Genomic DNA, 23,991 nt, shown 5'->3' on the forward strand with positions numbered 1-23,991 from the left:
AGAGACAGGTCTCCTGCGGTGGGAGCGGGCCTCAGGTCTGGCCGTCACCTCCACCACTGACCCCCCGCCCGGCCACTCTGTCGAGGTTTTTAAGATATGTAGGTCCAGATCGTTATGGGATTTAGCTAATGCCGGCTGTGCCCTTCTGTAGGTTTCTCTGGGCTCCCCTGACGTCTGGTGTGTCCTGGCGGGGAGGTCGGGCTGGGGGTCCGCAGCAGGCCCGGGCCGGCCCTGCTCTGCTCCTCGGGCTCGAGGCCGCGGGGTCGTCGGCTGGTTTGCGGTGGGAGAAGGTCTGCCTGCGGCCTGCCGTGAGGGACGGGTCCCCTGGCGGGGGGAGAGTTTCCCTGTGCCTCCTGTGCTGCTCTGCTGCACGTCTTCAGTCTCCAGATAATCAGATCTTTCTCTGCTGGTGGTCTGGTGGCTTACCTGCCTGAATTAGCATGGATATATTTTTAAGTGGCAGCATTTTTGGAGCCTACATTTTCTTTTCCTGGACTGGAACATTCTCTTTCCTTTGCACTGGATGATTTTGTGGTAACTATGTAGGTGAAAACAACAAGCACCCCTCGCTAGAAGCAACCTGCATGCAATCAATAAATTAGACAACTTGCGGAAACACTTTTCATAAAGCAGTTATTCCAGCTATAGTATTTAAGAACTAACAGATCCTTAAGATAAACCTACAAGATGTTTTACCAAAAAGAAAAGTAAAACAATCATAGTGGATATGGAAGAGCAAGGATTTAATAAAGATACTGATTTTATAGGTCATTATAATCTCCATCTCTCCACTGCTCTTGCAGCACGTTCTCCAGAAACACTGGAGAACTTTTCTCAGTTCCTCCACACCCACACGTTCTGATGATGTTAAAGAATCCCTTTGGGTCACCTCTCCATTGGTAGCACCCAATTTTTCCTTCAAAGATGGCCTGATACACATCCAGTTAAATTACTGGACAATTGTTCTTAGTTCGTATTTACCTTTGAAATCTGCTTCTTTAATTTTAGACCTGAAGAAAGGTGTGCATCTGAAAGCCCACCTACTTTCTTCATATTACTTAGTATGATGCAACCTACAAGCTTCACCTTCTAGTTACGTTTTCATGTATCCTCAACTTTGAAAATGACCAACTGGAGGAAAACAAAAACCCAGCACAACACAGCATCAGCTTCCAATGCATATTTATCCTCAGCAGTGCTGCTGCTATTACAATGAGCATACAAACTTTGGGGGTTTGCTTAAAGGGGGAGGAGTATCCTTGCCCTGTGAGGTGGCTGCATAAGGGAATGAGCCTCTTGGCTTTGTGGGAATTTGCTGATAACAGAATTGAGTACATGTCAATTTTTGAGTAGGAAAAGAGAGTAGTCTACCAAAAGTAAGGATGGAAAAAGTATCGCCCTGTAAGCCAAGTCCTATACATTTTTTTTTCTCTAAATTCAACCTCAGTTCTCAGTCACAAACTATGGGTTCCTGATGCTGTGAAGCCTGGCATTGCTCTACTGACTTCATTTAAATAACACTAAGTCAGAAGAGTCTTGCTGTGTGTGTTTTCCCTGGAAGTCAGTATTTATGTACTGTATGATCTCACAGCACCATTTAGGTTGTAGAGGATTTATTGCATTAAGTAGACATTTAGATCTGGTAGAGGTTACTTTTTTTCCTGCAGTTCTTCAGAACTAACTTAGGCTGTTACAGCATTAAGTGGAACATCGCTATTTCTGTTCTACTAGATGTTGTTGTTTTGCACAAACCAAACATATGTTTATCCAAAAATACATTTCTTAATGCCATATGCCACAAAGATAACAAGAACATCAAGTTTAAGCAATGGACATGTGTTTGGCTATAAACATGGACATATTGACTATCTGTGTTGATAGAATCACAGTGAGATAAAACTGATTTCAATCCATTATATTCAGCTTCTTAACCCTGTTCTAGAAAACCCTGTTGAAGGTCAGAGATATGAAAAGGCATAAGCTAATGAATGCCAGCACACTTCATAGACTGCAAGCTGATTTCACATGCAAAGATCAGCTTTGTAGTCTTAAGCTAACTATAATCAGTACAAATACAACTTCTACTCTGTCATAAAGAAAAAAATATCTCTGGACGAAAAGCCATCTTAGCAAAAAATCATAGCTTTTAACTGTGCTTATGTTCAAGAAGTCTTTTTTCCTATCACACAATGTTGGAAGCAAGGCACCTCCACATTTTGGACTAAAATATTGTTTACTGAGGTAACTTAATCTGTGCTGCAAACCCAATTTCTGAGGATAGCAGGCAAATAAAGCAAGGGGCAGTTTTCCCTTTGCTAAATAGATCACAAATTAATTACTATCCATGCTATTTTAGCGGGGTATGTAAGAAATTAAAGCATTATCCTGCAGTTGAAACTCATGACCAGAACCCCCTCATCCCTAAATTCACTTTGAGTAGGGTTTGTTCTTACAGGACTACCAAAGGTGTATTATCACTGTTGTCCCATCTTTGTTTTTTAAAGTGTTTTACAATTACGTATGTGCAACATTTTTAGCTCCTTGTCGTCATGGGAATAGGGGCAGCTGGAGAATTATCCCTGTAGTTTATTGGTTTTTTTCCCTTTCCCTATGTCTCAGTAACCTGGAATGCAGAGAGTGTTTTAATAAGTGTTTTTTTAAGGTGTGTAATGCTATAGGGATTCAATCCCTTAAAGCACAATAAGAAAACAAACACTATTAACAGACTCCCAAAAAGAATTTATATGAATATCAGTATTTTATTCCTTAAATACAATTTCATTCTTGATTTTGTGATGTGTCATAGTATTCTTTGTTCTAAATTATTCAGTAATCTCAGCAATGAAAGGCCCAAAATCCCAGAGTGGGTAGATTTCACAAGGAGTTGGTTATATTGTAATTTGCTGTTCCTTTCCATGTTGACCTTTACCTATGAAAAATGTAGAATACAACACTTTTGCAGTTAACCCTTCCTAATCTGTGGCAGGTGTAGAGATAGCCAAATACTAAAGCTTTATTTTTAAAAACCAAATAACTATTGTGTTGGCTAATGCAGCCTGATCCTGCACCAGTCAACCTAGGTTTTGCCAGACACTGTAAGGATGAGTCTCCTAGGTCTCAAATAGTCAAGTCTTTAGGGGCAAGAGGAATTTCATCTGTTGTCCTCATTCTTTCAGAAGCTATCTTGCACTGATTGATCAAATACATGATTATGATACATATCAAAAACATATAGAGCAAATAATGAAAATTGTACCTCCTACTAAAATTGTTTCTGTAAATATTAATGAATTTGATCTAAAAAAACACTCTTCTTCAGAGTTTGCATTACCTTACAGTTACAGGAAAAATGCAATTCATGTTCCAACTGCGTTTATTAGATAATTTTCTGATAGATCTAACCAGTTTCACAGAGGTCAAATGTGTTTCTTGGTTAGGGTCCCCATAATTTTATATTCCATTCCCTACATTATCCATAATGTTCTCAAACATTAGCAAACATTTTTTTCCTCTGATTTTTTTTTTTTTTTCTATATCATTCTTCTAGGTACTGAACTATCACTGCCTGCTTCTTTACAATTTCTGCCACTATAACAACATGAGAGCTTGTTTTCTTTTGTCTGTGTCCACTGTACTTTTTAGCTTTCCATCTTGCCTCCTTCTTCCACAGAAGTCAGCTATACATTCATGTTACCCTCCCCTTATTACTCCAGTGGCATAGCAACCATGACCTGCAGTGCCAGGAGACCACATCCTCATGAGCATGGAGGACTCCATACCCCTCGAAGGAATTGTGCCAACTATTTCTTCTACTCCTGCCTGCCAGTTGAAGGAAGGGCACTGAGTTTAAAAAGTCTGTGAAATGGAGATCTGATAAACACAAGTCTTACGCACCTGCAGAAAATGCCATCTAAAGATGTAGAATCAAACCAAGACAAGATTATATCATGAATATAAAAAAAAAAAAAATTCACACATTGCTAAAAATGAAAAATACCCTAAATTTGAAAGATGTCTTTGAACTGTTGAGATTTTGTTGTTTTATTACTTAGTGACAATGTAGGTTTTCATCAATGGCATATTCCATTTTCATCTTGGTTCTGAATAGTAACAGGCACATTATTACTTCCAGCCCAGGACTTTCAAAGGGTCGAAAGGAGGCTGAGAAGTTTCACCTTATTGCTGACCCACTGCAAATGCAGTGCCTGCAGAAGAGAGTAATCTTCTTCTTGGATGTCATATGCTTCTATTTCTTCTTTTGTATAGGATTTGACAATTTTGCAGCTACTGGGTGATCAGTGGCTTTCAACTTGTCTGCAGGAAGACTAAACTACCAAAATAATTTTCCATCAGACCAGAATAAGAGTCTGTCTTATTATGTGGACACACAGTTGTTATAATTACTGCAGGGGAAGAAAGAGGACGTGGGGCTAGGGAAAGGAGTGGAATTGCCTGTTTTAATAATATGCCATAATTATCTATTTGTAGTAATTGTCAAGCCATAGCACCAGTAGTCCTACAACTCATTTAAATACTGTAAATACCTATAAAGGTAAAAGCTGTAAAAAATTATAATGAGGATTATGTAGGACCTATATTCAATAAAATCGATCAATGCATTGAGAAGTGCAAGGTTATGTAATTATTAAAAGTTCTTCCACATCAAAAGTATGTTTCCAGAGCCCACATGAGCAGGTTAATTATTGTGTCTATCAAATACAAGGCTTCAGATGCTGCTCACAAATACCTGTAGGGTTAAAATATAATTATAATTTAGTAATTTTTCTTTAATTCTAAAGACTGTAAACTAAAGGCTTCTCGGGGAAGCCCAAGGGTTATATGAATACCAAATTGATTTTGTTCTTAGGAACACACAGAAGTGACTAACTTTATAACCAGTGAAGAAGATACTGATAAGGAATTTTCAAAATTAATTAGCTGTTTGGTTTTGCTAGTCTAGAAGCAAGATAAAATTGCTGGAGAAGAGGTTTCTCAGGTAAATTACAGAGCTGTGCAATACGTTGTCATGGCTCCCGAGGGATGAGAAGCAATTCCTCCAGATGCGGACATCAGACTGCATACTGCTGTCACTGGACCCTGCACACTACATACAAAGCTTGTCGAATTTCATTTTGCAGGCCTGTACACCAAGATGACACGGGTCCAGCCTCTTGGTTTGCTTTTGTTTCTTGAATGTTCCTCAGGAAGACAAGTCTTCATATGGGGTATGACTACCATGAAAATGAACTAGGTTATGAAAGCACAATGGATGAGCAGTTACATGACTATTTCAGCTAAATATTTTCAGACAGTTCTCTTGTTAAGTCATAGTAGTTTATTACAAGTCAAATTTTTCATTTCAGACAAATCTGAAAGCAGCTTAAATGTTAATGCAATATTGATATATCATTTACATGTTCCAAGTAGCTTGCTACAAAATAATTCTGACCCACATGGAGTATCACTTCTGGAAAACATTCTATATCAATTTAGTATGGTAATGTAGGAAGTTTTTCCCTGTATAAAAAGAGAAATTAAGTCCTTTGTGCCATATGCATTTAGATTCTAGGCATTTTTCTGGCTTGGTGATACCAATCAAAACTGAGAACTACTTATGTAAGAGCAAATTAACCTGCACAGCAAGTATCCCACTATTTTACTAGACTAACAAGAATTTATTGCAACCTAGGACATGAATTTGTGTAGTGGTGATTTCGGAGATAAAGGTTTTCTATTAAGTGCAAATAGGATACCAATAGTAATTTTTTTCATGGGAAGAAAAGCCTTAGCTATGAATTCTCACCTGAAAAGACAGTTTTAAGTTTGAATTAACATTAAAGGAATTACAGTGTTTGTTTTTAACTTCAAAGTAACTTCTTTGTTACTTTGGAAAGAAGGAAATGAAAAGAGGAAAGAAATGAGAACAAATAAATAAGGAATAGTGTTAATCCATGCCTGTATTCCCCCAAAAAATCATCTCACAAAACTATGCTGAAAACCAGTAACTTTAGCACTGTACAGTAAGATTTTAATTTACCTAAAAACTCTCAAGTTGTTACTTTCCCCAATCTAATATTTCCGGGGCAATTTTTACTTAATTTTCCATTTCTACCCTCAACAAGTGAGGCTACAAAACATTACATGATTAACATCTTGAAAACTGTCCAAGTATGTAAATTCAATAGAACAAAACATCAAAGTATTCAATTTCTCAAAGAACAATCACAATATTGCATCTCTGATTCTCCTTCCACATAGCATGGCAGAAAAGTCCTGTATTCTGTAAACATAAAATAGTAACGTCGTAATGACAGAGAGAAATACCTCCCCCCCCGTTTTTTTTCCATCTCAGTGACCTTTCTCCCATAGAAGAGATATTGCACCACAATCCACATTTTAGATGTAACCTATGCAAAGCTTTATTTCATGACACATAGCACTTGTTAAAACTTTAATTGATAAAAACTCCCTGCTGTTTTCTCTGTGCTGGCCTAGCGATGACACTCAAACCAACCTTAGAGGTGACTGATAATAATCACAAAATCTACTATGTGCTCTTTTTGAGCTCGTCCAATTCTCTGCAACACGATTCACAGCATTGAAATCTTCCCATGAAATCGTCACATAATACTTTAAAAAGAAATTCAACTCCAATCCAGTTTTCCAAATTTGTCAAGAAAACCTTCAAAGTTGAACTTTTTCCATGGGAAAAACTACCTAATGCCTTTTTTGCTAATTGCAAAGCTTTGGGCTGTCTTTAAAAATCAGCATAATAATTTCCAAATACACTCAACAAGTTCCTGCTATTTTTCTTTGATTCAGTTGTTGAAATTAAGTTTACACCACAGCCTCCACCCTTACGTTTTCAGCTAGGAAAACTGCTTTCTCATTAGTACCTCCACACTAACATTGTGATTTTGTTGACTCTGCAGTAGCTGCTACTCTCTTAAATTATACTGCAACATGAGACAACAAAATAAACAGAACTAGGGACACAAACATGGACTGAAAAGTTTAACTTTCCTGCTCGATTAATTTCCTTGTCCACTTTATCTATCACATAAACCAAGTGATTGAGGCAGGTGTTAGGAAATCCCCTTTAAAGGGAAGAGTAAAAACAAAAGGTGAAAAAAACAATGCTGCAACTTATACCTGAGATATACAGCAATAAAATGCAGACAGAAGCAACCAATTTTCCATACTTACTACCATTAATTAAGAAATGCCTTTTAGACATTGTGTTCAATGCAGCTGTTGAATATAATGGCGTGGTGAATCTTGACGGTGAACCCTCCTTTCTTCGAATCATAACCAAAAGGAATTTCATGTCTTGTGGAACCGAGTTCTGATCATTCAAGATGCAGAGTTTCATAACGGAGACCATCAGAGACTTCTTCAGCAGTTTATACGTACTCAAATAATGAAAAACCATAAACCATCAGGACGTTTCTCATTGCCTAGTTAGTAAAGAATCTGAATTTTTTTATGGCTAAATCAGTGGTTCAGTTTAAAATTTGAATCAACAGATACAGAAATAGCTTACTAAGTAAAAAGGAATATTATGGGACACTTGGTCTTCAAAATGTCTTCAAGACTGTTCAGGAACACCATCCTTTTTTAGTACTTGGTTGTTTTTGAGAATTGTACATACTCGTAATTCAGAGGAGCACAAAGATACCTAGACACTTTAAATCTATGAAACTCTTCAGAACTATGAAAAAAAAACCCTTATACATGCAGTTTTACAACCTATTATCCACACGCTAATTATATTAGCAATTTGCTCGCCACATAGCCATGAGAATTATGATTCTACATATGAATACGTGCTCTGAGAAGTCATAAATCAACAGAAACACAGGTTTAAAAATTTTCAATTTTGAAATTTATTTAGAACTCAGGGGTTAAGCGTGGTAAGTTTCCAATTGTCTGATAATAGCATACCCATGTCACTATCACGGAAATTGCACTAAATCCCTCTGCCCCCCTCCCCCTTAGAAATCTGGTTAGTTTTAACAGCCGGTGGTTTTGCAAATAGTGTGCTCTAGGACACTACTGCATTTCCTGAGTGTTCAAAGCTACTGTATGATACATTAAGCTGAAAGAAAAACAATGAAATTATTATTCAGATCTAAGCAAGCTATTTTACCTTACTGCTGAAGTATAGAATCATAAAATGCAATGTACTTTAACAGGAGATTGTTTTGGAATGCTTAAAAAGGGAAAATAAAAAAGGAAAAAACACCTTATTAAAAAAAAAAATGACATCCTTTTAACTTCAATTTTAAAGTAAATAATTTTTAACTTCAAGTCATTAACCTCAAGACTATTAAAAATTGCCAAAGAACTTAAGAATAGCTCAGATGAAAATGTAGTTGGGACTAAAATATCCATGTTGGTATTCCTTGACCTTTTAGGGTATTCCTAGTGGCTCTAACAAAAGCAGCATAACAGGGTATCTCTGGTTTGTGTTTATCTTTTTAGTGCTCTTGAAAATGAGTTACTAACAGCACTGACCAGAGTGCTTAAACAGGATTTCAGACAATCGCCTTAAAATGCACTTCAGCTTTATCGTGCAAAACCAATCTAGTCATAAACATCCCCACATTAAACACAAGAAATTGTGCCAAAGTATGTGACGTGAATAAATGTCAGCTAATCTATCAACACATTGACAAATGTCAGCTTGTCTATCAAGCATTGTTCAAGCCCAGAGCAAAATTTCATTTGTCAGAACTGAACTCCTCCATGGTCAGACTGCATAGTCTATGTAAGTTACTAGTTTTTGTCCACAAAAATCTCTTCGAGGTTGTATTTACATTGGCAAACAGGTTTAGAAGAGAGTTTCAGCCCTCTAAATTCACCATGAGTTAATACATCAATAAAGAGGTTCCGCCATCTGTCAGCAGGATTTTTCCATGAAAGACCACAACTACTTCTTGATCAAAACAAAGCTGAAGCAGCATCAGCTGATGGACATGCTAACTACATTATTCTTGCATCATTTTTTAATGATGCACTAGATTTATTTTCATTTATAGATGATTTTAGCAGAAGGGTTCTTCAGGATGCAGCTGAACAAAAAGTAACTTCTTGTCTCAAGTTTAATTTTTTTGCTATATGGAAACTTGTTTTGAACAAGGAACTGATAGTATAGGCAACTATCAGCAGGAACTACCAAGAGACGATGTGTTCCACTCTATAATAATATGTCAGTGGCTTGCCAATCCTTTTCCCTTAAAATATTTGTAAAAACATTGGAAATACCTATGAAATTTATAAAACAGCTCCTTAAACATCTGCTTAATGCCCTTTCCTTCAAATATAAAAGACCTCCACATTTCAGGGTCTTTTTCTGCGGATACAAGGGAGAGGTCAAGGAAGAGGTAAAAGATAGATAATTGCTATCTTTTCAGTTGTTACAAAATTTAAATGACAACTACTCTAAAGATTAAATACAGACTTTACATAACCAATCACAACAATGGAAATAAATCATAACTGAAGCCATATAAAATCCATACCAGGTCAAGTGACAGTACATTAAGAATCACCTTATATGTTATACAGAAGATAATATACACAGACTGTAAGAGTTATCTTTTCCCTTAAAAGTCACTGTCAGTAGGATCAGTCTTACTGTACAGACAAGTGACTCGAATATTTGTAATTACTAAGGGGGAAAAATTAGGTTATAAAAGAAAAATGTATCAAGTACACTTTTACGCATTTCTATACTACGATTTAAATTAAAAGCCTTAAGCATTCTCCTACACACTCCACTTTCAACCTAAATGGAGCATTGCTTTCAGTATACAAACCTTAGGGAGGGCATTTCTAATCTAGTTATTTAAACTATGCTAAAGGACAGCTATCTTACAAAGGAGATTAAGTTCAGATGTTTAGAAACTTTAACAATTAACAATAAGAGGAAGTTAGAAACCCTAAACAGCTACTTGTATTTAATTATAATTACCTTTTAGAGAGCATTAGACTAAAATCCAGTATTTTCTATGATCATTGTATTAAAAGAAAGTTCTACCACACCTAAAGGATAAGGCATAGCCATCTACTAATTGGCATATTTGTTTATTTGTCTCAGTTTGTGAAAAGGTCCTTATTTGTGAAAGCAGCAAAACAGACTTCAACTGAATGATTGCTATATGCAAAAGAACTGAAGGCAATTGCCTCTGCAGTGAACTTTACAGTTCTCAACAGCACACACGCAACATGCTATCTGAAAAAAGTTACTAACTGAACTACATGTATTAAATACTGAAAAAAGTTTTACATTTTTATTATAATTTATTTTATTTAACAATCTAAGAAGTTTGCAGCCATCAGAAGTTCCAGTGCAATTTCAGGTGCAATTGGGAATTCAGGAATCTCCGTAGAGCTGTTAGTATAGCGGACCTTGTAGGTGAAATACATGCATACTTTGGATAGGACATGGGATGGGATCTCTCTAAAATTCACCTCATTTGTTTCGTTTTCTGCAAACTGTCCTGTAGAAGAAAAACCAAACAACAAACAACAAAAAGAAAACACAAAACCAGAAGTCAGAATCTCAATTCACTGAAAAATTAAATGCTTTACCATACTAATAAAACACAGTCTAAACAGACTTGTCTAAGTCTGATAATCCTGGGTATTAGATTCTTCAGTGTAAAGCAGGATGTGCCATATTTACAACCCTCAAGAATATTAAGAACCTCTGCACTACAAAATGTTTATTTTGGCTGCAGCCTATTAACAATATTCTGAACAGCTACACCAGAAATTTAGGTTTAATTCTGATGCTTGCTTGATAGGTGCTCTAAAGCTGATGCTCAGCTCAAAGTCAAGTAACAATGTTTTTGGTTTTGTTTGGGTTTTTTTTAAAGGTTATCAATTCAAATTTCTAGCTGTCTTATCCAAGAGAAAAGAAAAAAAAAAAAAAAAGGTTTATAGATGTTCCGTATCTGCATATGCACAATATCAGTAGTCCCGTTCGTGACCCAACTAGCTTTGAATTTCTCAGTCATTCTTACACAAATCTGACAGAAGGTTGGAACCTCAAAGACGCATTAACTTGATAAGTTGTGAAAACAGGCAGGCAGGAGGGACAGGGAAACCCTAGTTCTACTAGAGAAAAGGTTACATACAGTGTGAGTTTATCCCTATTAGATATTGAATAATTTATCTAAAGCCCAAATCTCAACACACAATTATGTCTTGATATTAGCTTTCTATAGTACCTATAAGCATGAAACTTGAACGATATGAAGTCATTCTGTGGTTAGTCCCACAGCCTATCTACTGTTATCTTTGTCCCTCTTTTCCTCATCTCTCTAGACTTCAAACTCATTAAGCTGAAAGACAATACAAAAACCTAACGTACTCCATATTTATGGGAGACCTAGCAATGTTTGTTTCCCCCTATTCCTACAGGAATCCTCTTCTAACTACAAAATAAAGCTACTTACTAATGTCTACACATATTTGCGTAGAAATATCTGCATGCACTGAAGCCAATATGGCTTGAGTTTTAGTACAGGACAGTAGGAAGCAACAGAAGAAATGTTAGCATACTGGCAATGTCACAGTACTGAAATAGAGCACATTTACACATCAGTGAAATGATGACCTACTGAACTAGACAGCAAGAGTACTTTTCCTTTTGAACTCATTTCTAGTTTTTATACAACATATTCTGGAATGCTGACTCCCTTAGAGAGTTAGTTTTCTAAGCAGGCTACTTTGCCTTTTATTTCTTCACATTGTTTATGGAACAAATTTCAGAGCAGGCCACATAACTACTCTTTCTTTCTCTTACACGTCTGGGCAGCTAACATGGAGTGGATCAGACACAACAGACTCACTACGTATTTTCAAATGCAACCGTTACAATGACATTTAACAGAACATTACACTGAGAATTTTAATTGCTCAGTTTGCCCAACTCACTAAGTAATTAAAAAACATATTAAGCGAATAGATCTCTCCAGTAATCCCCCTTGCCAGAATCTGAAGGAGAATATGAGAACAACTATATTCTGACCAGAGCTCCATGTAGCCTACTGCCCACTACTCAAGTGGCCAAAGATAAACGTATGGGATGAGGGTACAGAAGAGGGAAAGCACATGTGTTAACTTCTCTCTGTTCTCTCCTCCACCCTTTCAGTCTTCAAGAAATAGTTCAGACACTTCTTAAACCAAAGGTAGTCATATATACAGTAAAACTTAAAGAGGGGAAGGACCTCATGTGTATCTACCCTCCTCTCAAACTTCAGCTAAATTTTTGTCATTAAGCTCAGAAACTCCTTGCCATAGGATCTTGTGAACGTGTTGTGGCCTAAACCCCAGTAGGCAGCTAAGCATCACACAGCCACTTGCTCACTTCACCCTGCAGTGGACAAGGGAAGAGGAAAGGAAGAGTAAAACCAAAAAACTTCATGCGTCAAGATAAAAAAAATGTGTAATAAGCAAAAGACAAGTGGAAGAAGAGAAAGAAAACAAAACAACTGATGCAGGGGTAATCACTCACCACCTCCCATAGGTAGACTGATGCCCAGGCAGTTCCCAATCAAAAGATGGCTAACCTCCCTAAGGAGGTTTTTAACTCTCCCTTTTTACTTCTGAGCATGACATCATATGGCATGCAATACCTCTCTGGTTAGTTTGGGTCATCTGCCTGGTTGTGTTCCCTCCCAACCTCTTGCACGCCCTCCTGTCTATTCACTGGGTGGGGCGAAAAGTGCAAACACTCTTCAGCGACAGCTAAAACACTGGTGTTTATCTGCATTGGTTTGGTCACAAATCTAAAACACAGAACCATATGAGCTGGCATGAAGAAAATTAACTCCACACCAGCCAGACCTGCTACAGAATACTAGAAATTCCACCATGGAGGTGGCAGTAAGCAACTATCAATTCTTGTTTGTTTTGAATGTGACAGCTACACATTTCATGTAATACCCTCAAGTTCTCATACCACGGGTATGAAACTAGTACTAATGACACTAAGATGTCTAACTGTCCAAGGGCAGACAGAGGCCAATTATATGTTTGGTAGCACAATACGCTGCAGAGGTGGACTGTTCCACTGGAAACAGGAACTAGGCAGGATCTGGAAAAGTTAACATTTATTCCAGCTTTCGATCACTGCATAAATTCAAACTGTCCAAAAGTGAAAATGAAGGACATGAAGGCACTAAATCTTTTGTACCTACCTGGTCCACTCAACATAGCTTTTATTGTTCCTGATGTTAATGCATGCTCTCTTTTTACAATGAACTCATGGCCATCGGAGGATATTAACTTCACATACATAGCATCTGGGCCCTCACACCCACCGTATGTTTTCTCTTCTCCATCTATAATGGAAAACAGATTTACAGTTTCAGAACACAACGACTGATTCATAACACTATGAATGCAAGCTGCAGTCTTTTCTATGACTATGTTTGCAGACCAAAGAACCCAATACAACCAGAAATAAGACAGAAGCATTTTGCATATTTGAAGATGACTTCTCTGAAGCACTAAATCTGTTTTAAAGAATTTTTGCAAAAGTAAGAATTTTTTTATTAACATCTCTGCTCTGTCATCAAATTCTGACATGATTTCTAAAATCTGCATAGGGATGAAATTTTCCTTTAGACAGTCTCAAGTGAACTGAACATGCTACTGCTTCCCTCCATAAGGCTATTGCTATGTTTATCATACTAGTACTTACTAATATTTACATAAATAAATATCTAATATTTAAAATACAGACTGTTTTATGAAGCACATGCAAGAATAAAAGCAGTCAGTATTCCTGTACCGAAGAAACAGCATGAAATAAGATCCATCCTCCCCCACTGCCCAGCAAGACCCAGAACTATAAAGCATTAGTGCACACCTGTGTTGGAAGCTTTGGTGGAAAACAGGGGTAGTGCAAAAGCACTAACCCCAAGGGAATGTGCAAATTCTCCTCATAGCAATTTTGACTGTTCTTTTTCTGCTTCCCTTCTCCTTTCTGTCTCGTTATACACCCACTCTCTACTTTGTTTCTCTAAAAATCCTTATCCCCTTTCCCGTTTTGTTCATTCATTCTCTCCTAACAGTGCTATCTTTAACAGTTGAAAAAACAACATAACTGTTGTCACGACTGCAGACTTCACTCTGTGAAGTCTTAACCGTTTCTCCATCTTGCACCTGTCTTGCCTATTCAGGCAGCACACTCTCTGGGGTAGGAACCACTGACTACTTTGTGCCTGTACAGTGCACAGCACTACAGGGCACCACCACACGAAGGAGACTGTCCTTGTAGTTTGGTCTTTTTATGTTCCTGTAAACTCTAAAGTAATAAAGACTGCAGTAATATTAAAATATTTTTGAAAAAGTGAGTGTAAAAAAACCCCTCACCCCACTAAATATACAATTTCTGTCAAATTCAAACTGGAAAGTTAATGCCTTCTTTCAAATACTGTATTTTATAAGGGACAAATATAGGAAGTATTGCTAAAATTCCATTAAAAAAATACTTGAATTTGACTTTGCACATAAAATTTGATTTTTCAGAACAGTATTAATCTTGTTCAAAAGTTAAAAATTAAACTCCTGGACGTTTTTCCATCCTGGAAAAGTGTAACAGAAGAGACCTGTATACTTCTAGAAAAGTAATGTACTGCCAGTATTTCATGATTGTATGCAGAAGTACCAAAGATAAAACAGATATAGACTACAAACTTAACATGACTGTTAGTGTTGTTTTTACTTCTGACAAAACAAAGAATAGAAATCATATTATATTAATATTAGTATCAGTATTTTGCATTTTATCTAGCATTATAGGAAATAAAACATTCCCACAATCAGTTGCTTTGTGAATTTGAAGTTAAAATTAAATTACCATGTAGTTATTGCCAATTTTAATAAAGTACTGCTAGTACCAAACATGCTAAAATGCATTCAGAAGTATAGCTAAAACTGCCAAATCATGTTTGATTAATCAGTCATTTGTAACAGCAGATATGACAGTTTCAGACATTTAGTCAGATCTCACACACACAATGTAAATTATCAGAAATTAGTCCTTACTATGATCTCTTAAGACAGAATTCAACAAGCTGACCTTGGTTAGCAAACAAAAAAAATATTTAAAATAGGACATAGTGAAATTTTCTTGTCCACTATCTAAATGTTTAGTTCTACAAAAGCCTAAAGGCATCTTATTTTAGAATGCATATTTTCAGCACTATGCATATTAAGCAAGTGAAATATATTGTTAGATAGATGCACTCTGAACAAGTCTTTCAATAAATGAACAGTGATTTGAGAAAAATCCTCCTAAAAATGACCATAGGAAGTTCCATTAATTTTTGAGGCTACAAGAAAAACAGTGACAAGATCAACATTTAAAATCTCACAATCCACCTATTCTTTTGATGTAAGAAAAAAAAAAAGCTTCACATTATAGGAAAAAAACCCCAAAACCTCCAAGATGATAAACTTACCCATTCTCTTCTTATAAAAAAAAATTGTTTCTTTTCAACAGCAGATTTTGCAATAGGAGCGTCTGAAAAAACACAAGTGGCAATATTTTCAGTCAGTAGTACAATTTCTTAAGTCAGCTTTAGTTATCAGCCTTTATGTTACCATAAACACTTCAGAAAAGAATATGATGATACACAACATGCAATGTTGATGGGCATTACACTTGGAAAACATTACGTTTTGAAACTTATTTTTGCTGTCCAGAGACTCTTACCATATTCAAGAATCTCCAAATTTTAGCTTACTTTGTAAAGAAGTTGTTCCCATAAGCTTTTTAAAGACCCTTGACTATAAAGCCAGAGGTATTTCAAGAGCCTTATGACTTTTATCACTATAGACACCATCCATGCAATAATATTGGGGAAGTAAGGAAAGTTAAGTTTTGCCACACTGCAAAAGGCACTTAAGGGACTAAACGGCCTGTCTACAGAAAAAAAAAAAAAGTCAGGGAACAGTTCACCATGTTGTGAATAGAGGAGTGATTGTCCTGCCTTTCAGAGGGACCTTGACAAGCTGGAGAAAGGGGCCAACAGCAAACCAATGAAATTCATCAAAGGAAAATGCAAACCCTTGGACCTTGAGAACAATCATCCCAGGCAGCAGTACCAGCTAGAGGCCAACCAGCTGGAAAGCAACTTTGCAGAAAGAGACCTAGGGGTACTGGTGGACACCAAGTTGAACATAATCCAGCAAGGTGCCCTTACAGCAAAGGCAGCCAACAGCACCCTGGGCTGAATTAGAAGTGTTGCCAGCAGGTTGAGGCAGATGATCCTGCCCCTCCACTCAGCACTAGTAGGACACATCTGGAGTGCTGGGTCCCCAGCAGGAGTCTGAAGAGCCACAGAGATGACTGAGGGATTGAAGCACCTGTCATATGAGGAGAGGCTGAAACAAGTGAGATTGTTTAGGCTGGAAAAGAGAAGGCTCAGGGATCAGCTTAATCAGTGTGCACTAAATACCTGGTCTCCAATCTGTCCTTCCCAGAAGATTGACAGTTCCTGATACAGCCACCAATGTCACCTAGATAATCTACTTCAGACATTTCATGTAGGTATTCACATGGTAAGTTAACCAGGAGCTTCCCTAGCTTATCAATTGACATTCAGCCTACTGCATATGTATTTCGCCAGGAAAATGAATCCAAAGAGTTAGAGCAAAGGAAGCACTTATTTGCAAAACAAATCTGCTATGTTCAGATACAACATATATTTCTTTATGCTGAACTGCATCTATGCTGTGGATGAGAAATTCTACCCACCCACCTGCCGTCCTAAAATTCCTTTCACATCCATAGCTACTCTTCAAACATTAACCCATTAACCCAAATGAGCTACCATTGTGTGCCCATAGGTTCAGAAAAACAGCGCTGGTGATTCTGGGTGGTTTTCCAGTGTCCAGGACAGCAGACTGTTAAGTATTCTGACAATCCACGTTGCTTCAAAAAGCAGGGAGCAACAGCAGAGGCACGAACTATGATTATTCACTAGAGAAGATCCCAGAGCGAGAGGTGTGAAAAAACAGAATAGAAACCACTCCCCCCTCCCTCCTGTATTTCTGGTAAAAGCATAGCAAAAAATGTAAGCAAATTGAGGGAGCTGCAAGATTTGAACAAAGTTTTAGAGAGATCTCATTTTTTCAGAACTTGCAGCTCTTTCCTACTGCTGATGCTTCCCTTCTGAACAACACTTCTGTGCTAATTTGTTCCATCTCCCTTTTTTCATAACCACAAATATTAAATAGTCTGAATGTTTTCTCAAGCTTTCACAAGAAGGCACTTTGTTATGTACACCTAATCAAACTACACATGCATAACAAATAGTTTAGTTGTCTGTGGAGAACTGAGCAAAAAGCATCTTCCACTTACATAGCTGTCTTTGATAATTATCCTGATTTTACAGAAATATCTTACAAAATATATTCCTTCCCCACTGGTATAAGGAACATCTTCACCTGTACTCTTGCAGATGAAAAGTTCCCGAACATAAGGTGTGTTCAGGAATGCCCTTTGAGAGTTAATTTGTGTATGCTGTCATAGAGATATCATAATATCAAGTGTTAAATGCCTTCGCCATTTTCAATGATTCCAAGATCTCATCCAAGAAAATTAGATTTGGGTGCTGGAACAGTGGAGGCATAAAATTGATGGAATTTTTCACCCTATTCAATAGCTTTTGTAAGTGGAAATCAAGCCTCTTATTGCAGAGTATCTGTTGCCCAGAAACTGAAGGGATACATTATTACTTCTACTTCACAGAAGAGGGTAACTTGTGCTACCCCCTTCTCTAGCCACAAAACCCTTCCCCCTACATTCCAAAAAGAATAGTGAAGCTGCTTATGATTTATTATTATTATTATTATTTATTTATTTATTTATTAAAACCACAGAAGTAGTGATACCATTTTGTGGAGGTACTGGTGACGATAAAATGTGCCTTGGTTTCCAATACAAGTAATGCCACTAGATACAGGAATAGACAGGCTAGTTAGTGAGAATGCAAATATATTAACACCTTGCCAGGTAAAAGCGTAATTTGAGGAGACTGATACAGTAAAGCTGCAGGAAACAAAAAAATGTCTACACCAAAACATTAGAGCTCTCCCAAAAAACTGCAATGAGTATTTTAATCAAACGAGATGTGCTATCCTATGACTAGAGAGAAAAAAAAACCCAGTAGTTAACACTTAAAGAAGAAAAAAATCTGGCTCAGTGGTCGAATCCAATTGTATTAAAGAGGAAAACAGAATAAAACCGCAGTAAGCATTAGCAGATTTAAGACATGCTGGAGTAATCCAATACCTAAAAGACAAATCAATTATTTCCTTGAAAAAACAAAATTCAAACAAGATGCAATCTGAATTAAGTAAATTTTCTGAGATTAAATACATGTGATAAGAGGGTAATCTTAAAATGAGAAAGAAACTTTCTACAGGAATACAGTATGATGTTGCAAACATGGAAAAACTGCACTAGGAAAGAACTACTAGTTCCTCCAAAAATTATACCAAACTTTTTTTTTTTCTTTAAACCATGATGCCAGAAAAGAACAGGTAGATTTAGATGAGAGAGAAGTGGAAAGCACTGCAACAAGAGGGACACAAGTGACCGGTCTTGAAAAATGGCATACTAGAAGCCACATGAAACAAAGTGGAAGATTCCTGCACGTAGGGACTGATAGAAGCTTTTTTCACATAGTCAGGGCTTGTTATTTGGGAGCACAGTCATTCTGTAGTCAACTATAAACCAATGCACCTCTGTAGAGGCAAAAGAAAAGAAAAGAAAGAGGAGGTAAGGAAGAGGCAAATGCACATCAAAGATTTCTTTGCAATAGAAATAGGGAAATATGAACATTGTTGCACATGAGCAGCAACTTGTCTGGAATACCACACACAATTCTGAATTCCTGTTTTCAAGAAAAAGAAGTTCTAATTACAAGAACTACAGAAAAGAACTACTAATATGACCAAAGAGCCTGTCATACAAAAGAAAAATTAGTCCTGCTTACGCAGCTTAGCAAAATAAAAACAGAATGAAAATAAATACAACAACTCATTAAAAGGATAAACATCAGAAGGAGATATGTCAACATTATTCCTTAGTTTAAGTCCAACAAATGAACATAAACTAAAAAACCCCCAAAATTTATACTGCTATTCCAGAAACCAAGTTTGGTTGCAAATATAGAACAAAACTAACATTCTGTTGCCAAAAATAAAAGATGCAGCATGCCTACCTGCTTTTGAGAAAGACATTGTACATTCCGTTATGATGCATTCAACATGTAAGTATGTAAGGCATACACTTTGGTTTCACCCAGTTTCTACTCTGATATAACAATGTGTCATTTCCCTCCCCCAAAAAATCTGAAAAGATAATCATGAATACTATTAGGAGCAGCAACAAAGCTGTTGAAGGACCTGGAGAATAAATCCTATGAGGAGAGATTGAAGGAGCTGGGACTGTTCAGTTTGAGGAAGAGAAGGCTGAGGAGAGACCTCATCACTCTCTACAGTGACCTGAAAAGACATTGTAGAGAGATTGGTACGGGTCTCTTCTCACAGATTATTAGTGACAGAACAAGGGGGAACAGCTTTAAACTGCAACAGGGGAGGTTCAGACTGGACATTAGGGAAAAAAAATTCACAGAAAGAGTGGATAGACACTGGAATAGGCTGCCCAGGGATGTGGTGGAGTCACCATCCCTAGATGTGATTAAGGATCGTTTAGATGAGATGCTGGGGGATATGGTGTAGGGGAGAACTTTGCAGAGTAGGGCTGATGGTTGCACACGATGATCCCAAGAGTCTTTTCCAATCTGAACAACTCTATGATTCTGAATCTGAGTATAGATTTACTCCTTACAAAATATGGACAGCAGAGAACACAGAAAAATCAGAGTCAATGCAACAAAAGGGGAGGGAAAGAAAAAACATAAATCTGGGAAACCTGAAAAACCTAAAGAAGCAATAATAACCTGTTAGCATCTATTGGTTCCTCTTCTGGATCAAGAAGTGTTCAGTGCGTCATGACACTTGATAAAGATTAGATCATACTGCAGTTCAAGTTTATTATTCTGTGAAAAGCATCTTCTTTCCAACAACTATGCTCAAGTTACGCAAGACAGTTAACACGATCTTGCACAAGCCACAGCTAGTAGTCAACTATCTTATTGGTTCATAAGTTTAGAGCAAAATAAGTGGGAACAGCAATAGAAATACACTGAAAAAAAGGCACAGAAAGCACACTAGTTTTGATGTATTTATTTTTGATAGAAACCTTAATTTGTTATGTAACTTCCCCAAAAATGAGAAAAAAGAAAGGGACAAAGAAAAGAAATCAGACAGATGAAGGATGCAGAAATCCCTGCCACACAGAAGTTATTGCTTGTGTGTGTAGAAAAAGCAGTGTGGAGGAATTTTTTCTGCCCAGAAATATTTTTTTAAATTGAAAATTGCATGCCCTTCAATATTAAATAATAGGTTAGAAACAGGAAAGTGAACTGATATGTTCTCTTACCAGAAATTCTTTTCTTACAGTGTATTTTCCAGTATACTATTTACTGTAAAACATGTCACTATTTTCCTTCTGTATAATAAGAACAATATAAATGACAACATTTGCCAATACAACATGAAGGAAGAGACTCAGTGGGATTTCTGAAGATGCCTGGTAACTACCTATATTTTAATTACTTTTCCACATTTTATAGCTGCCCCTATCTGACTTCACCAAGACTACATCAGTGCAGCAGCAGGGAAGAGAACATCCAAGTTTTCTGAACACTCAAACATTTGCTTTTTTTATTATATATTTTCAGCCTGACTATTTCAGACTCCTGCAAAGAACCACTGATTTTTATTGAAGTACATTCATGATTCCATTTCCTCTTCAAGAAGCTTATGTGGCATTACCAATTAGGTAGCTCAGCTCCCTGCCTTTAATCTCAAAAAAGCACATACATTAGGCATGATTGCACTCCGACCTTGCCTCCTTAAAAAATAAATTAAAAAAAAAAAAAGAGCAAAACCTGCATTTGTTAAGAGAAAGATTACATAAAAATGATAGGCCACTTTTTAATCAATGAGGGAGAATACAATACAACTAAAACCAGCATATTTGGCACAGAAAATTTCCAACCAGTCTAAAAGGGAAGCTCTTGCTGCAGAAAACATAAAATGTTTGTTAGATATTAGAGAACTGAAAATTTTCACAAATTGCTGGAATATTTACACATACAAGGTAGAATATAGCAAAGTATTATAAATCATGGTAATTAACCCCCACAAAGCAAGTGTTCTTGTTAGCATACATAAACATCTTATTCTCCTCCTTACAACTCTAAGGAGAAATACTATGGTATAGTAAATTTATTTTGATCACTTTCCTACTTCTCTTGAGCATCAAATGCAAGAAAAAAAACCAAAGCATGTCCATGACCCTCTCATCTCACTCCCAAAGCTGTGTGCTCATCTCTCAAGCTTCCCAGAATTTACAGAATATAATTTCCTTGTAGATCTTGTATGTTGATGAGACTGGAATAGACTTGAAGGACATATTCTAATTTGACTGAACACATGCAACCACTGTACAGAATTCAGAACCCCATTGCTTTATTCTGGTTAGCACAAGAAAATTAAATCTCTGGAAACATTTCAGGCACTCAGATTCTTTGATCCCACAGAAAACTCTTCAAAAATTCAGATTATGGTCTAAAGAAACTCAAATGCCTTCCAACTAATTAGCTGCAAAACTCACACATGGCTTTTGTACGCTTCAGCTGGTGACATTTCTGTATTCTACTCTATCAATTTTTGGAAAACATGGGGCAAATAACACAAATGTCTTTACAATTCCTAGGTTAGTTTAGAAGCCAAATGTGACATTTTCTGATGTCATTTGTATATTAGTAAAAGTTCATCAGTAAACAAAGGCTGTTGTGTGTTAGAACAGTAGCCTCCTACTGTTCAATTCTAAATTCTAGTCTTATTCTTGATCCTATACACTAACATTTAAAAATACCGCTCTTCAGTATTCATTGTTCAGTATGCATCAAAAATAATTAATGTAAATAAGGATTGAAGCATATTTAGAAAACACAAAGGAAAACTAGTACAGCATGATTTCCCAATCAGCTGATTCACAGGCACTAAAATTCAAACATTCAGGGGCACACTGAAGTGTGACAGGAAGGTGTACTACAGGTGAATGCCAGTTAAGATAAACAGGAGATGAGGTAGATGTATGGAGTATCAAAGATGTCACAGAAGATGTTTTTTTCTATCTGAAGAAAAATCCCAATAAAGTTTTAAGGAGGGGGAAAAAAAAGGTCAGGGGTATATTACTGTATTTTTTCCTAACATACAATAAAAGCCCTGTACTGTACACCTCTTGCCATTAGGGGGAAAAAAAGCTGTTAGCTTATTGCAAATTTTAGTAGAGTATGGATTTCTGTCCTCTCATTATATGCATTCATCAAAAACTACTGTTATGCAAACTACCTCATAATGAAGATAATTAAATTCTGAACAATTCAAGGTGCAAGAGAACTTGTCAAACCACATCAAAATTCCTTTATTTTAATCTGACAAAACCCATACTTTTATGACAAAACTCAAGGGTTTCTTGTAATATTCACCGAGAATTGCAAAAACACAGTAAAACACCTGAGGCTAAGTATACTTTCAAAAGATATTAATTTATCCCCACACAAAGCATTAGGGACAGAAGCACGAACATAAACATATCAGAAAAAGAAATATGAGGTTGGGACATAGGAAGATGGTACCTCAGAGAATCAACTGGATCTCCTCACTGTACCTATAGCAAGTCTTCACATTAAGGCTACATGCAACTACCTAAATCTCTTCATCATCCATGCCAGTATAAAAAAAGGAATCTCAAATTACTTTTCTCTGACACAATAAAACGCTGATCTCAAAGTGTAAGGTATGCGCTATATTTTGGTCCTTAGTATAGGAAAAGGAGAAAATAGGAGCACATAAGGGTTTATTCACAAATAAGGGCACAAAGTGGTTCTTATCCTAAAGCGCTCTCAGCCTTCTACTTACCTACGTTTTTCTGGCTTACTTCCAAATTTAACTTTTGCAAGTGATCTTCAGCAAACCCAAGTAAACAAGGGCCTATGACTATCTAAGTCTCCCTACAGTGCAAGACGTAACTCACAATTTACAGTATTAAACGTCTTTAATAAAGTTTTGGCACATAGTATTACACGATGTAAGATTAAACTGGCCATCAAAGTTAACAGCAGCATCACTATCACCTATTCATTCATATATATATATATATATATATATATATATATATGAAGCCATCAATAACTTAGCAATGCTCAGGTTTCCTTACATAAAAGCAAATTCCCCCTGTAAGGAACACATGGTACTCAAAAGCTTATTTTTCTTACTACATGTAAGAGTATCACCCTTTTCCATCAACCTTGATTCGCTTATATTCGTCGACCATTACAGCTAAAGCACTTTAGCCAGCACTTCTCACCTTGGTATAACAACCCCTGGGAGTGCATCCTAAATGCTTTCGGCCTTAGTTTTTCCCCTCTCTCTAGGGCCTGGCGTAGGAAGAGGGTGGACAGCATTTGTGGCAGAAAAAGTTTAAGAGCGATATTTAATTAAACCACCGTACCGGAAAGCCCCTTTCCCGGCGGCGCCTGGATTTCAAGGAGAGCGCTTCACTCCCGCATTTAGAGGGCAGAAACGCACCCTTCGCCACCGTCCCGGCGGGGGAACCCCGATCTGGCACCACATCCCTCCATACACCCCCCACCCGCTCCCCGCGCTCCCCGGACCGCTCCAAGCCTCTCCGCTTCGCGGCCCGGTCCCCGTCCAGCGGCCCAGCTCCCGTCCAGCGGCCCCCGCCTCGCCTCTAGGAGCAGGGCGAGGGCGGCGCGAAGGGCGAGGCCCGTTCCCCTCCGAGGGACAGGCCCCAGGAGGTGC

At 37.2% G+C, this 23,991-nt stretch overlaps 2 protein-coding genes across 3 annotated transcripts in view; one reads left to right on the plus strand and one right to left on the minus strand.

Moving 5' to 3' along the window:
* Nucleotides 1-7,862: 7,862 nt before the first annotated feature.
* Nucleotides 7,863-23,810, minus strand: ELOC (elongin C). Of its 2 annotated transcripts, none has more exons than XM_026841747.1 (4): nt 23,681-23,810; nt 15,483-15,544; nt 13,212-13,355; nt 7,863-10,505 (listed from the first exon to the last, which is right to left on the minus strand). In XM_026841747.1, exons 2-4 carry the CDS (start codon nt 15,484-15,486, stop codon nt 10,315-10,317), a joined length of 339 nt encoding a protein of 112 aa, XP_026697548.1. In that variant the 5' UTR covers nt 15,487-15,544; nt 23,681-23,810; the 3' UTR covers nt 7,863-10,314. The 2 variants fall into 2 exon arrangements, with proteins under 2 accessions (XP_026697548.1, XP_026697547.1); XM_026841746.1 differs by lacking the exon at nt 23,681-23,810 and adding an exon at nt 23,537-23,626.
* Nucleotides 16,063-23,991, plus strand: part of TMEM70 (transmembrane protein 70) — a 9,920-nt gene continuing 1,991 nt past the window's right edge. The window contains exon 1 of the mRNA XM_026841476.1: nt 16,063-16,179. Coding sequence (XP_026697277.1) covers nt 16,063-16,179 — 117 coding nt within the window. The remainder of the gene's footprint in view (nt 16,180-23,991) is intronic.

This window comes from Athene cunicularia (genome assembly GCF_003259725.1).
Source record: "Athene cunicularia isolate RWA chromosome 2 unlocalized genomic scaffold, athCun1 chr2_part1, whole genome shotgun sequence".
Classification (NCBI taxonomy): Eukaryota; Metazoa; Chordata; class Aves; order Strigiformes; family Strigidae; genus Athene; species Athene cunicularia.